This window comes from Equus quagga, chromosome 5 (genome assembly GCF_021613505.1).
Source record: "Equus quagga isolate Etosha38 chromosome 5, UCLA_HA_Equagga_1.0, whole genome shotgun sequence".
In the NCBI taxonomy this organism is placed as follows: domain Eukaryota; kingdom Metazoa; phylum Chordata; class Mammalia; order Perissodactyla; family Equidae; genus Equus; species Equus quagga.
The window spans coordinates 25,530,148-25,546,545 of record NC_060271.1 but is presented as its reverse complement, the minus strand read 5'-3'; the positions used below and the strand labels follow the sequence as shown (position 1 = coordinate 25,546,545).

General features: G+C 41.1%; 1 protein-coding gene across 12 annotated transcripts in view; it reads right to left on the bottom strand.

Annotated features, from left to right (window-relative positions):
• Window positions 1–16,398, bottom strand: part of PUM1 (pumilio RNA binding family member 1) — a 122,259-nt gene that overhangs the window by 65,379 nt on the left and 40,482 nt on the right. For 7 of the 12 annotated variants that reach the window (XM_046663370.1, XM_046663373.1, XM_046663376.1 and 4 more), the window contains exons 4-5: window positions 6,397–6,505; window positions 5,254–5,432 (exon numbers count right to left, since the gene is read on the bottom strand). The exons of 4 other annotated variants lie outside the window; for them this stretch is intronic. In XM_046663370.1, the coding sequence (XP_046519326.1) occupies window positions 5,254–5,432; window positions 6,397–6,505 (288 nt within the window). The remainder of the gene's footprint in view (window positions 1–5,253; window positions 5,433–6,396; window positions 6,506–16,398) is intronic. One more of the 12 variants, XM_046663372.1, reaches the window with a different exon arrangement.

The following is a 16,398-nucleotide window of genomic DNA, read 5'->3' as shown; positions in this document are numbered from 1 at the left end:
GCATATCTGCCTGACACACTGAGTCCAGAAACCATAACAATGTTAACTAAAATAGTGGTTTCTCCTGAGTACACTCATGTGTTTTTCACAAAAGGCCCAAAAGCTGAAATGTCAATTTCCTTTGAAGTTATGCAGTTTGTAGTCCTACTGGTAATAAAAAATTTCAAATATTAAAAAAAATTAACAAAGTTTGAAGTTACTAGCCATGTGAATTACTTTTAAATTAACATAACATGATCCTATTGTGAGGAACTCAACTAATGAACAAGCCAGTATAGCACAGCAGAAAGCAATACAGCTAAGAATTGAAATTAGAACAAAGTGTGAATCCAGACCCCACCACTTCCCTTCTAAGCCTCATTCTTCTCATCTATAAATTCATAGGGACAACAGTATCTAGCTCAAAAGGCTGTTTCAAGGATTAAATAAGGCAATTCATGAAAGTGCAAATCTTTTAAAAACAACAAGAAGAAAACTTCTTAGAAGTACTTTATCCAATTTTCACGTTTTTTTCCCCACTGTCTTTTTCAGACATGCTCATCCTCACCTCCACAGCCTGAAAGCTTCAAAATTGCTAGACATCTTACGTTTTTCCCTCTGTAAACAAACTGTTCTGGCTCTCATCATTAGACCTTTTGTCCCAATGACTTTTTCTGAGATATATGTACAGAATCAAGCCACCTCCAACTACCACATTTCATCAAATCTGAGACACCATCAATTTATAAGACATACCATCATTTTATGTGCCACTAAGAAGGAAACACTGGCAATTAAGCTATAACACACTATCATTTGAAAGATGCATCCCAACTTCAAAATGGACGAAGTGGGGAGGTATGCACTTTAGAAACAGTGCAACACAGAACATACCAGGCACTGTGTATATGATCACCCAATTCCTGGTGTGCAGAAAGGTAAGAGGAGTGTTCCCTCTGCTGTGGTAACCACCAGATCCAGGAGGAAAAAGAAAACAGATCTTAAACACGTAGAATGGTATTTTTTGTTATTACAGAAAGGAAAACCAAAAAAAGGGTTTTCTAAAAGTTGGGCTTGTTTTTGTTTTTATTTTTTAACTTTTAATCTCTTCAGTGTCTAAAAGCTTGACACTGCAGATTTTTTGTTCAAGGGAAGCTCAAATCTGAAGGGACCCCCACCCTGTAGAGAGACGTTTCTGAATTTGATCCATAGCCTGCTGGCGACTGAATCTTCCATGAAAATTATGTCTTACAGCAGTATTTATCAACTTTAATGTGCATACAAATCACCTATGAGTCTTGTCAAAATGCAGATTCTGATTCAACAAGCCTGGGGTAGGGTCTGAGATTCTGCATTTCTAATCAGCTCCCAGCTGTTGATAATCCTATTGGCCCATGGACTCTGGAGCAAAATTTTATAAGGTTTACAAAGCAATTTCACATATATTACACAGCCGTATGAATTACACTGTGGATTTTTAATCATCCCCATGTTGCAGATGAGGAAATTAAGATCCAGCTGAGACTCAAAGCCCTGACTTCTAACTGTATTACACTGCACAAAGTTTTTTAAAAACAATTAATTAAAGTAGCACTGGTTACTAAAAGAATGCAGTGACAATCAGAAAGGAAAGTCATCAAGTTCTGTGACCCAACTGAATTGCTATGAGTATGCATGCTCCACGACAGAAAGTGGCCTGTTCCTACAGACAAGTAGAAAGGCAGTCCCAAGGTTTTTTGGGGTTTTTTTTAAATCTTTCTTTTACAAGGTGAGGGTGATCTTCACCCTAATCGAAGTTCATGGTGGTCTTCTCATTTCCCTAGGCACCATAAACTGGGAAGAGTGAGCTTATGATCTACTTTTCTGATTGGCTAGGCTTCCATTTATTTGAAGAGCAGCTGGCATTCCAAAAGACACAGATGGGCAGTTACACCCAGTAACCTCAAAATACAGTAGTTATGTTTTTTGGGGGGGAGGGGATATCTTATTCAAGGAATAAATAAAATAAAGGATACAAAAAGAAAATACAGTAAAAGACTTAACTGACTTGAGCGGTTTTCTGAGTTTTCCCGTGACTCTGACAGCTGCCCCCCGAACCATCTGACTCACGTGGACACCACCAAAAGTTTATGTGGGCGCCGGGAACAAAACACTGCTGTTGGATTCTCACCGTCAGCCTGAAAGCACTCTTATCACAGAAGCCAACACTACTGACTCCATTTGTACAATCAAAATGAACTTAAGAAAGCTCAGGAAAGCTAGACAAAGAGTTAAAATACCTTCATTCCAGCTGAAACCAGGAAACCACCTTATTAAAAATGGAAAACCACTGTAGAATGAGTAGATTAGTTCTAAATCACCTTTAATTGAAAAGTTGATCAGAGTCTGAATTATCTGTTGTCAGTATCTAAGAATGGACCCTTAGTACTTGCTTTGAGGTCTACGTTCATTATGTCTTCAGCTCTCACGGCATTAAAATGGGGCTTCTCCAAGGCCTACTGGAGGCAGTGTTGGTACAGCCCCTCAAAACGTAAAAACATCTGAGCGCTTTGACCCGTAAACCACCAATTACCACTCTTTAGAACAATTATCTACAAGAAGCAGATATTCTACCTTCCTTGGCCTCTGAATAACACTTTGAATGACAGGCTAGATTTTTTTAAAAAGGGGGGTGGGCCTCACCTTTTCCAAGAAGATGTGTGTACACCATGACAACAGAAAGTGACTCAGGTTTCCAGGAGCAGAGCTTTGGTCAAATGTAATCAGAACTACCAGGCAGAGCAAAGCCAGGTTAGGTGTAAGATCAGCAGGATACAACCACAAAGCTGATAAAAACTGACCCTCAGACCTCCATCCACCAAAAGACTGGATATGCTAATGTGGTAGCTTGGTGTCACTGATCAGTCCTCCCGTATCACCTTTTAGAGGCAACTCAAGCCAAAATATGGGATAATATTTCATTACCCACAACCTTCATTCTGAGAAGAAACTGGAACAGATTTGGAGAATTTTCATTTATTTTTACGTAACCCTCAGAAGCTCGGTAAATTATCTCTTAGCAAGTTCAATTTTCTGATTTCTATCCTGAGGTCTTAACTTCTTCTGGTGATAATACTGGAAAAGAGGTAAAAATCACCAGTCTCCCAAGACAACTACAGGTGGAGACCACCTTTACAAAAAGGAATACAAGATTCTGAATGCCAAAGACACAGCTTTTGCATAAGATTAACTAATGAAATAACTATTTAAAAAGAGAAAAACAGTAGTAATTTAGTCCCAGTCTTTTATCTTTCTCTAATTCCAATTATTCTTCTGCCTCCTACAAACTTGATTGTAACCCAGGCACACACCTCCTGGCTAATGCCCAAGAATTAGAAACTGGTCACACACACTTCAGAGAACTCACAGCAAGAGTCACAGAGGGTCCATTCACCAAATTAACAACTTACCTATGCACAATACTAACTTTTCTCCTGTAGTAAATAGTGAAAAGTTACTGGCCAAAACTAGATGGCAGCACTTCCTCTGAGGAATCTGCGCTCATGAGATGAGGAAAGTGAGAGACAGAAAAAGAGGCGAGCTGGGGATGAGGTGAAAGAAGAGAAGCAACACCGTTCTCCCCACGGGGCAGCAGGTAGACGATCATTTGCCTGAGCCCATTCCTCACATCCAAAGGGTAGATCTTGTTCTTCCCAAGGAGCCTCTCGGGAAGGTTCAAATAAAAGAAGCCTTTTCCTATCTGATCCATAAGCTACCAAACCTGACCCAGGGTCAAAAGATCCAGAAGCGATCCGGTCAGTTTTGGAATGGCTAGTATCCAGACTTAAGACAAAAAGCCCGAGTTCAGTCCGTTGATCTGCCTGAGGGTTACTATAAAAACAGAAGATTCTCTTCCGGCTAAATTCCTCACACCAAACTTCTACACGTGGAGCTAGGAGGGATCCTCATCAACCTCTTACATTAAAGAAGCTCATTTCACCCTATTTCTTCTGGCTTTCCTGTGGAATTAAAAGCTCCAGCCACATGCCAAGTGTCCACTGTGGGTTGCAGCACCATCTTTGACATGCCTAGAATAAAGCGAACTCCATGTGGATTTCAGTTACCTTAGATCCTATCTGTTCTCTTCATGCAAACAAGTTGACAACCATTCGTTTACTGTCCACTAACATCTTAAAGAATTATATTTGACACTTGAGGAAGCCGTACCAAAAATGAACTGCTCTTACTCGAAAGGAGTTTCGAGTGGAATGCGGAAAACAGGCTGAGTCTCTGACACCCAGCAACAGATGTATGACAATACAACACTGATGACAAATGCTGTACGATAAAGACAGATCATCACAGAAGCAAAATTATTCATATGATTTAGGGGAAAGAAGGTCCTTTAAATAATTGCCAATAGGTACTATAAGCCCGCAAGGACTACAGTGAGAAAATGCTTTGAAAAAAGTACAAAACAAGTTGAGGTGGGAGAAAAGGAGGGAAGACAGATTCAGGGTGTCTTCATGGCCTTCCTAGCTGTGAGGTGGACTATAAAACCAGTCACAGGACACAAAATGAGGAAGATCAAATGGAAATGCATCTTAAGACTTCTAGATCTGGAAAGTCGATGATATAAGAAAGAACCAGTTTTGAGAAAGGCTATCAAAGATGCTTGAGGAAGACTGCTTAAGACTTAAAAGGGAAGAAGCTGTAGACAGAGAAGCTGCTTGGGCTACAATTTAGCATCAGAGTGGTCAATGGTAATGAATCTGAAAAAGAAACGTAGACAGAATTAACAGAACTTCTAATTTCCCGCCGGGCTGGGTATGAGACGCTACGCTGCTCAAAGATCATCCACAATCAATGCCCAGCTAGCAGAACAAGAACGGTCCGACAGAGCTACCCCATTGTGAGGATTCTTGGGGACTGGCAAATCGCTGCTCTCAGATCTATTTCCTACTGACGCTCCAGCTTCAGCTTTCTTTTCTTAATTCCTTCTCTTTTGACTTTTTTTTCTTCTAAACTAAAAATGGTGTTTTCTGGTAGACCAATGAACTGAGACCTAGATTTCAGTTATCTCACATTACTATCAATATGTCCAAAAAACCCATCATTTGTCTATTTTTAAAAAAGTTTAGTTTGCATCTCCTACTATGTCTGCTAATTGCAATAAAAGTGTTTTAAAATACTCTGTAATTAGTGCTGTGAATATCTAAGAAACTAAACAGGCATGTTTTGCTTTAGGGAAAAAAAAGAGAGAGAGATAGGAACAAGTTCCTCAAGCCAACTTACAAATCCTCCTTTTCTTAGACAGGAATCGCCCGGGGATGAGCTCAACACATACTCCACCATGCTAACGCCTAGTCCCCCACTCTCCGACCGCGGGGACAGTACAGAATTGACCTCACTGTTCACATGGAAACTCTGACCAGGTCTTCTCTGCACCATGATTGGCTGGGAAACTGAATGATCTACAAAAAAGATACACAAGCATGATACAGTGCAGCCAGAGGCTCAGACAAATTACGAGTGACGTCTCAGGGATAAACCAACAACTGGGGATCGGGAGACCTCCATGGTCAGTGGAGCCAAATGTCCTATTATGTCTTCCCCTAAGTATAACATTCTACAAAAGCTAATGAACAGAACACAACCCTCATATATCCAGGACAGCAGAACAATACAGCAGTTCACGTATATGGTTTATCCAGCTAAGTGGATAAATTAACGTTTACCCCTCTCTCAAGTAACAGAATTTCTTTTTAATATATTTTATTGATAATATTACTAAAAGAAAATGTGATTTTACTGCCCTTTTTAAAAACAACATAATTTGATCTTTTCTGGGGACTCGCTGTCGTCGGAGGTCCCTTCTTACACTGTGCTGCAGCACGGCACGCCGGCTCTGGGCGCTGTCTCGTCCCTCCCATCACCCGTCACTTCTTTCTGCTGTCAGCGTGCCTGCCCCTACACGTCCTCCCCATCCCTCTTGGGGCAGTCTGTCAGAAGAGCACCAGTGCCCACTGACTTGATCTGACCCCAACCACATTTATAGATAGATTATCCCATACACGGTACACAAGGGCAAGGTGAGAAAAAAGAAACATGAACTTCAAATGGCAGGCACGGATTTTCTAATTCCAAGTATGCTGACAGCAATACAGAACAAAAAGTTATAGCTGGAATTCTGGTCATTTTAAATAAGACCATTGCCCTGTGGCTAGCACTTGAATAAAATATTGAAGACTTGATTTTGTGTTAATTATGTTTTACTAAATTACATCATATAAGCTCCTTCATGGCAATTATACTACAGGACAGGACACTGCTTGACATGCTTATGTCAGTGATGTAAAATTCACGGCTTGCCAGCTGCTGAGGAAAGGAGCTCTAAGACAGGCATAAATCACAGTACAGATGCTAGATCTAGATTACCTGATGTTCCCCAGGCACTGTCTCGCCATTGATCACCCAGGAATATTCCTTTTGGTCCATCTTTGCTGGATTCATCTGTTTCCCAAAACTTTTTACCTGGCAAGAGCTGCTGCAAATTAAAAATAATAGATGCTTTTAAAGAATTCATAAAGGATGAAAGTACAGCAGTCAACACTTTCTTTTAGACAAGGGTACTGAAGATGCTCATGTGCCCTGCAGGTCTTTAATCACAGTGTTCTGACTACGCAGATTGTGATCAGGGCACTAACGCATATCTGGTAAAAGTCACAGAGAGGCCTAAGGCAAGGCGGGGATGGTAGGGGGCCCAGATCAACCCATCACAATAGAGGCTCAGCTTAAATATCTACAATTATTCACTTAACCTATGCCAAGATTTTTTAAGGGAGTGGGGCAAGGGGACTAATATTAGATCTATTAGCTAATTGCTTGCTAAGAAGACTCTTACTCTTACTGACAAAGAAGGTGCCTAGAACCACTAAAGCACTTCTTTTGCCTACATGTGTACTAACTGACCATACAGAGTGACTCAGGCCGGGGCATGAACTCAGACCTCAGCGATGGAATGCTAGGGCAAACTTTACCTCCTTCATACAAAGAGATTCTGTTAACCAAAACACTTTTATCACCAGAAAGAAAAAATAAAAACAAAAAAAACTCCCAACCACAACATTAACCTATTCCAAGATCTTTGAAAGATAAAACAGCTATTCCTCTGTTACTAGAAGGGAAATAAAATCTCCTGACCTCAGCTAATTAGTAATGCCATTAAAGTGACTTCACAACACATTCCACGCTTCACAGAAATGCAGGCATCACTGGCCTTAAACCAGTGAGAAGTTTAAACTAGCTTCAACCAAAGAAATGCCTAGTAGCCTTCAAGCCAAATACAGCTGCACAAGATCAAAAGCATCAATGACTAGGGTTACAAAGTAAAATTCCACTAGAATCCCATTATCCTTCATGCCGTTCATCAGCTTTACTCACTAAAATGTTCTTTACTTCCTCTTATTATGTTTCCATTTGAGCTGCTACTAGTCAGACAAGAAACTCAGAAGTTTGAAACATTACCTAACCACTATTTTTGAGCAGAAAAGAGCATACTTGGAGAGTCAAATTTCTCAGAGGAACTGAATAAAAAACCATAAAGCACAAAACATTTGTTCTCCTCCTTGACAATAAAGGTTGACCTTTCTAATATATAACCTAAATGATAACCTAAGTGATATTTATAACCCAATGACAGTGGAGGAATAACTCAACTTTGCCCTTACTAAAATCAATCTCAGCTTTCCACACCTAAATTCTGGTTTCTCAGCATAACTTTAATCGAGCTCTATAAATCTATCTGGCAGACACGGGTTACTACCTGGACCAAAGCAGCTTCCCACATACTTTCTCTTTAGGCCCTAATTTACTTTCTAATCCAACAAGATCATGACGAAAGACACACTCTGGTCTGACATGTAATTGCACAGACGCAAAGGTTTACTTTCAGTTACAGAGTCATAAGCAGTCAACTCCTAGTGCGCTTCTCGGGTGCGTTCTCTGACAGCAAGGAGGACATAGCTGGTCCGGTCACTTGAGGGGATGAGAGGGGTTGAATGGGGGGACAGCCCAGACCACAGCTAAGCAGTGGAGTGAGGAAGCCCTGGACTAGACAACCTCGATGTGTCCTAGGACAAACTGCTGACGTGCCCTGGGCCTCACTCTCTTTGTCCTGTTGAAGGAATGTCTTCCAGACTGTTGTGAAAATTGGAGATGTGGTTGCTGAGTACCTAGCACAATGCCCACCGCATATCAGGTCCTCACTAAACGTATTCACCGGCCTCAAACCAAGGCGAACAGCTGTAAATGACAGGAGGGGCGCTGAGAATTAATGTGGGCTACTCAAGCCCAACTCAGAAGTTCCTGTTGGTAAACTTCATGTTCTCTTTTTAGCCTCAAAAATGTCCTCTCACAAGATTACAAAGAGAATTTCTTTCCCTATTGGTTGTACCCTTTCCAACTAACATTCTGGTTTTTCTCCCGTGTTTTGTAGGGCGTGTGAGCAAAGAGGAGTCCACATCAACTTCTCCTTTGTGTACAGAAGAATGTCAGCACAAGGGACACCCCACTTGTGGGTTAATTTTGTTCTCCACATAACAGTGGAAAGAGCGCAAAGGTGATCAAAAATACTCATTATGGTGCTTAGCCCTCTCCACACAAATTTGGAAATCTTTATTCAAAACTCAAGGAAAAGCTTCTATAAGTACCAGCCTCCATATGCAAATACAGTCTGTCAATAATTTGTCAAACTGCTTACTGAAAGCAGCAGCCCTTGAACTCAAGGCTTCAAAAATGACTTCTGGGGGGCCGGCCCCGCAGCCGAGTGGTTAGGTTCACATGCTCTGCTGGGGAAGCCCAGGATTTCACGGGTTCGGATCCTGGGAGCAGACACGGCACTGCTCATCAAGCCACGCTGAGGCGGCATCCCACGTGCCACAACAAGAAGGACCCACAACTAAAAAATACACGACTATGTACTGGGGGGCTTTGGGAGAAAAAGGAGAAATAAAATCTTTTAAAAAAAAAAAGAGAGAGACTTCTGGGATCCTGTCATCTTTCATTGTAGCTTGCCAGACTGTTATAACATGCAAAGCCAGTAAAAGCAGGCAAACATATAAGCAAGGCTGTTTTCAGGCCAAATTCTCTCAAAAGGAAACAACAATACAACAAACATGTAGAAAAGGTGCTAAAAAGTGGAGATTCTACTTCAAAGTAGTAACAGATGCAAAGTCTTAACCACACACCAAAAAACTCAAGACCCTAGTCAGTAACAAGGCAACCGTATCCCCATTATTAACAATCAGTATAAATTCTAAATAGATGCCAGGAGCAGCCCAGAAAGTACTAGAATTCCATATGCTTTGGCAAATGAGCAGCAAGAAGGTCAATTAACTATTATCAATGAAAACAGCAGGGACTGAAAAGGTAGGTTTGTAAGAGATAAAGAACAAGGATGCGGGAGAAGAGGGTGGCAGTATGCCGATTCTGAAAGGAAGAGAAAGTGAATCTTCCGGGTTTGCAAAGGTGCTCTGCAAATGGGAAGGAAAGTAAATACTGAACTAAGGTACCTGGGCAAAGACAGAAGCGAACTTAGCAAAGCTCTTCGGTCTCTGGATATTCCACAGAATCTAGCATTTCTCTCTTTCCTCTAAAACATGCCCATCTCCACTCCCCGGCTGTGTGGTCAGCGGGGTCTGAAATGACTCCTAATGACCTCTGCCTCCTGGTCCTCATACCCTTGTGTAATCCCCTGCCCTTGACTGTGGGCTGGACCCAGCAACTTCCTTCTAAAGAATAACACAAGGCAAAAGTGATGGGGTGTCACTTTGAAGATTGTAACCAAAAACTAACCTCGGTCTTGTTTCTACTCCTCCCCTGGCCTCTCACTGGTCTCTCTTGCCCTCCTGCTTGCTCACTCCGATGAAGCTTGCTGCTCTGTTGCGAGCTGCCCTATAGAGAGGCCCACATAGCAGGGAACCAAGAGAGGTCACTGGACATCAATTCATTGGGAGTTGAGGCCCCCAAGCCAATAACCTGTGAGGAAGGAACTTCACCCTGATATCAACCATGTGAGTAAGCTTTGAAGCAGACCCTTCTCCAATTGCACTCTGAGATGACCACAGCCCTAGCTAAAATTCTGATTCAGTTTGTGAGGGACCTGGAAACAGAGGATCTTGCAAAGCCTTGACTGGGTTCTTGACCTAAGAAACTGTGAGGCTTAAACAACTGCATTGTTTTAAGCCACTAAATTTGGGAGTAATTTGTTACATAGCAATTGGTAACTGATGCAGTAGTGAACAGATGAAGTTTTCTTATATTCAAACACTTCTTTAAGAGTTTGTTTTCAAGAAGCACTTCTTGTTCCATTTCTAATATCTAAAATCCAAGTGTTTTTGAATTGGGAAAGAATTTTGTCTGCTCCATTTCATGTTCTCCGCTACTTTGTCTCATAACCCTTCTGTATTAAAAAATGACGCCTTTTTTAATCCTGCAAAAAGAAACTGACTTAGACATGTTAAGCTTGCTGAGAATTAGCAGCAATCACATACTCAAAAGTCAACTAAAGGGCTGGCCCGGTGGCGCAGAGATTAAGTTCGTACGTTCCACTTCAGCGGCCCAGGGTTCACCAGTTCGGATCCTGGGTGCGGACATGGAACGGCTTGGCAAGCCATGCTGTGGCAGGCGTCCCACATATAAAGTAGAGGAAGGTGGGCACAGATGTTAGCTCAGGGCCAGTCTTCCTCAGCAAAAAGAGGAGGATTGGCAGATGTTAGCTCAGGGCTAATCTTCCTCAAAAAAAAAAAAAGTGAACTAAAATAAAGACATTAACTGTTCAAATCTAAGCACGTTAAAAGGAGCTATAGGGGCAGGCCCGGTAGCCTAGTGATTAAATTCAGCACACTCCACTTCAGCAGCCTGGGGTTCACGGGTTCAGATCCCAGGTGGAGACCTAAATCACTCATCAAACCATGCTGTGGCAGTGTCCCACATACAAGATAGAGGAAGACTGGCACAGATGTTAGCTCAGGGCCAATCTTCCTCACCAAAAAAAAAAGGAGCTATAATCTATTGAATTATAAAACAAAGTGATGATGAGTATCTAATTATTATTCCAAATTCAACAGTAACCTTCTAGAGGTAACATCATCCACAGCATTGGCCTAAAACATCCTGGTTCGTCAACCACTGGCATGCCAATCCACTGGTACAAATGCCAGGAGGTGCCAAACCTTCACTTTAGCAACACCTAAACTCAATCAGCAAAAATTTAAAAGCAAATAGTATATGAAAAGATAGTTACTGTTTATCCCATCAAGAATTCGGAAACAAAGACTGTTCTTTGACGGGACAAAAAAGAACAGATGACAGCAGAGGTTTACAAAATTCACTTTAAAGACAGGTTAGGCAATAAGAGGATTAAAAGATCTGACAATTCTAAAGGAAGATAATGGGAATTAGGAATTGGTTCAACCAAAGCAAAGGAGACCCAGGGATTCAGATGTAGGCAGTATTATCCAGCTGGCATATTTAGGGAGAGGGTGCATGACAAACAAGTCTGTCCTTACGAAAGCAACTAACACGTCAGGCTAGATAACAGCTCGATCACAGTAGCCACTAAAAACACCAAGTCACTTCCCGGCTCAGACTCCGCTTATCAAGCAAACTCCTTACGAGAACTTGGCCTCCGCCTAGAGCCAGGCACACTGACCACTGAACACAACCATCCTGTCCACTTGAGTTACTGCTTCTCCTTACAAACCAGTGAACTGCATTTTTGGATTTATACATTAGTCTGTTATTCAGGTTAGTGTAGGTCAATCCTATAATTCAATCATCTCTGAATTAATAACTGGTCTCTTTCAAGACCTACAAACTCAGAAGCAGTGCTGGGGGGTCCCGCCACCCTCCCCAGCAATACAAAAGATGTACTCTTCCTTGTATTGTCCCATCAAGTGGGATTCCTAATTGCCCCTCCAATTGTGTCTGTTTTCAAATCTTTGGGAGGAAAACACACACACTACTTATCCCAGCTTGAACCACAGGTTTGTAAAAGAAATGATTTAAGGAGAGTAAAGGAATCAGTAAGCTTATTCCTGAGGCTTCTGGAGAACAAAATAGAATCAAGCACTGGTTTAAAAGCAATGTTAGCCACTTGGGATGGCGAAATTTTGTTTGGAAACATCTTTTTTGTTTTATCATCTAACAACAAAAAAAGCAATACACCAAGCTACACTTGCACAATCATCACATGAACGCCTACAAACAGCCCTTGAAACAGAGGAGGAGGTGGTGAAGGGCTGAGAATGCCAACCTCTAAGCTTCTCGTTCTAAGAATTAATACACTGGTAAAGCACACGAGTGCTTTGAAATCATTTTTAAAAAACTGATTTTAAATCCCAATTGTAAATTTAACCCGTGTATGGCTCAGTTTTCTCATCCATAAAATGAACTCCCAAGAACATTAAATGAAATCGTGTAAAGGAGTAGTACAAGGCTGAACTCAGTAGCCACTCAAAGAATTAGCTGCTGCTGTCATTTAAGAACCAAGTAGTAACCAACAGGCTTCACGCTACTAATGGCTAGCCAAAGAAATGCTCCTAGCACTCAGTGAGCAGAGGACACAGCACCGCCCAGTCCACCTCAGCGTAAATCCCACAAAATTAAGAGCTCTAACAAGACACTGCAAGAACCATGATTACAGCTTTCCAGAAAGTGAGAAGAGGCAAGTGATGATTAAGGACTGGACCTGCTTGGCCACCCCACCACTAATATGTGCCTAGGGAAGCAGAAGGAGGGTTACCGATGGTCTCAACACCGAATGCACACACCAGCAAGGACTCTGCACTCAAGGGGCACGCAGCATTAGGGAACCGCTCCCAGCTGCAACGCGGGCTGCACAGAGCTGTCTCGAGCACAGCCGCAGCTCTCTAGGGAGCGCCCCTCACAGGCTGCGACAGCACTGCAGGCCCGATCAGGCCTGCTCCATTATCTGGTAATGCAGACTTCCATCACAAGCTTAGAGGCACGGGAATGTAGCCAACGCAGGAGTCAAACACCTGGTATTTTAACTGGCTGGTAAGACACGGCCAAAAAGAAATTTTTTTTAATCTCTTAGTAAATAATTTCATCACATTAAAAGAATCTGACATCAACTCAGAGAGAGGACTGCTCCAAACTGACTGAAATAAAGTACTATAGGTAATCACTGACAGGTGCTTGTTCTACTCAGAGCTCTGACGTGTGAAAATCATGATTTTCAGAAATCCCTTCCCAAAATCTTAATGCCTTAGGGGATTTACCTAGCCCTCTATATCACAGAGGGTTGTTGTGAAATGAAGTGAGACACGATATAAAGTGCTTTCGTAAATACTGTAAACTCTACTCATATGATTATTACTAAAGCTTTAACAAGAAATGGTCTAAACATAAAAGTATAAATCAATATCCTTTACAAGTCTTTAAAAAAAGGTGCAACTGTTCACTGTTAGGACAATTCTTTTGGAAAGGGTTCAGAAAAGAGACACATCAAGAGTCACATGGGGGCGGGGGCGGTTGGCCCAGTGGCACAGTGGTTCAGTGCGCACGTTCCGCTTCAGCGGCCCGGGGTTCGCCGGTTCAGATCCCAGGTGCAGACATGGTACCACTCATCAGGCCACGCTGAGGCAGTGTCCCACACAGCACAACCAGAGGCACTCACAACTACAATATACAACTATGTACCAGGGGGCTTTGGGGAGAAGAATTGAAAAAAAAAAAAAAGAGTCAAATTCATTCCTGAGAATTACCTCAACAAAAAATTCAAAAGAAAAAAAACCTCTACAGTCAAAGTGTAAGAGCAAACAAGCTGGGAGCAAACTAAGTGTGCAAGAAGCCCACGGTAGTGCAACAATGTACACTCGCCCGAACAGCCATCGTGACTGTAATACTGACAAAACAACAGTAAATTTTAAAAGTAAAATAAAAAATTGTACAAGTAAGGACTGCTTCTCCTCACACACCCTTCCCTTTTGGATCAAGACTGGAAAGAATAATTAAAATTAAAACAGGTGCTTGTTGGTATGGTGGGATTACAGATGACTTGTTACAAAATATACTTTTATTATGATTTAGAACTGATTTTCTAACAAATAAAAATTGAACTTATGGCGGTATGGAATTCACTGTCAACAAATAAGGCATTTTCTCTTAAGCAGATACATTTCACTTCAACATAACTTCAAAGTACTTTTTTTTTCTTGGTGAGGAAGACTGGTCCTGAGCTAACATCTGTTGCCAGTCCTCCTCTTTTTGCTTGAGGAAGATGGTTGCTGAGCTAACATCTGTGCCAATCCTCCTCTCTTTTTTTGTATGTGGGATGCCGCCACAGCATGGCTTGATGAGTGGTGCTAGGTCCACACCCAGGATCTGAACCAGCGAACCCTGGGCCACCAAAGCTGAGCACACGACCCTAACCACTGTACCACTGGGCCAAACCCAAAGTGCAATTATAAGGAGAGAGCTCATACCATATGTTTCAAATGCAGATAATAACTGCCAATCCACTTTGAAAATGGTAGCTTAAATAAGGAATGATGAAAATGTTCAATCGTCTAATCACAAGCCACTTGTTTTTTAAACTAAAAATAACTAAGTAGGAGAGACCTTGAGGGCATTATGCTAAGTGAAATAAGTCAGACAGAGAAAGACAAATACCATATGACCTCACTTATACGTGGAATCTAAAAAAAAAAAAATCAAGCAGATAGATACAGAGAACAAATTGCTGGTTGCCAGAGGTGAGGGATGGGGGTTGGGCAAAACGGGTGAAGAGTCAAAAGGTACAAACTTCCAGTTATAAAGTCAGCCATGGGGATGTAACGTACAGCATGACGACTATAGTTAATACTCTTTTGCATATCTGAAAGCTGCTAAGGGAGTAAATCTTAAAAGTGTTCATCACACAAAAAAATCTGTAACTATGTATGGTGTTGGATGTTAACTAGACTTATTCTGATCATTTTGCAATATACACAAATATTGAATCATTATGAAATACACATGAAACTAATATAATGTTGCATGCCAATTTTACCTCAAATAAAAAACAAACAAAAAACTAAGTATATAAATAAATAAAGATGACGGTGTTTTCATGTTCACATTCTCTTTCAGTTTAAGGAATATGATCTTCTAAATTCTCACTTCTCCTTTATATATCTACTAATTAAGGAAGTGTCTTGCATCCTTTTTAATCAGTTACTCAATATTTATGCGTAAAGATTATTTTTAAATGTTAAAACATTTTCGTTCTGTTTCATTTTATTCAAATCACAAAAAACTGTCTAACAACATTTGCTATAATTTTTTCACATTTCTCTACTAGGCAGCATCACAATCTGGCAACTAGTAATTACTGCTTAAAATCTTTAGCCTATGTGGCAAGACAATTACTACTGAAAATAAATTTCCACAATAATGATGTCTTAACTAAATCTCTCTTTTGGTTGAAATATAATATACTCCTTTTAAAAAAATAAAAGTTTAATTTTTTGCATAATTATAATCATGCAGTATATAAAATTAACAGTTTTACAAAATAATTTTTCCTGGGTTATTAAGCACTTTTCATAAACACTGTTAATGTTTGTATGTAATATCCTTTAATAACACTTCCACCACTAAGGATGAAATCACACAAATCACTTAGGCCTGGCCAATAGGAGGTAATTTGATCTTCTCTCCCACATCTGGAAAACCAATATTGCTTTTCTGCCTATTGAAAAAACAAATTTTCAGCATCTGAAGTATTTACTGATATTAAAAAGCTAAGTATTACTTGACCATACTCTGAAATGCACAGCCTGCATCAGCCACTACTGGAAATAACAAAAGTAGAAGACATTCTTTGCCCTGAAAGAAAAGATTAAAAAGAAAAACCTATCAGGAATCAAACTGACCCGGTTACAAGGCATTTTAAGGTAAGCAGGCTAATAGTGTAGCAAGACTGCTGGACCTCAAGACCCACCACACACAGATACAGAAAGGACAGTAAGCTGGAACAGGACTGGCACGGAATGCCTGGAAGGAGGGGAGAGTTCAGAGTGAGAAGACAGTGGAAAGGACTGTCCACAAAGAGCACAGGGAGAAATTAAAGCAAGAAGGGCAGGTGCCCACGAATAAAAAAGGAGCCTGGCCATTCACAAAGCAGAGCAGGCAAGGAGAGGGTGAAACGGCACAACCAGTCCAGGTACCAGTGAGGCTTAAGGAGCACCGAGGAGTCAGGCTCTAATCCAGTAGGCAACAACACAGAGAAATATCATAAAAATTATCTTTAAAAGATTAGTCTGACTCTCTCCCATAGATGGGTGAGAAAAGCTAATGGATGCTGAGAGGCTAAGCAGAAGTCAGTGCAGTAATCCAGGCATGAAATGGTAAGAGAAGGAAGCTGTGGAAATG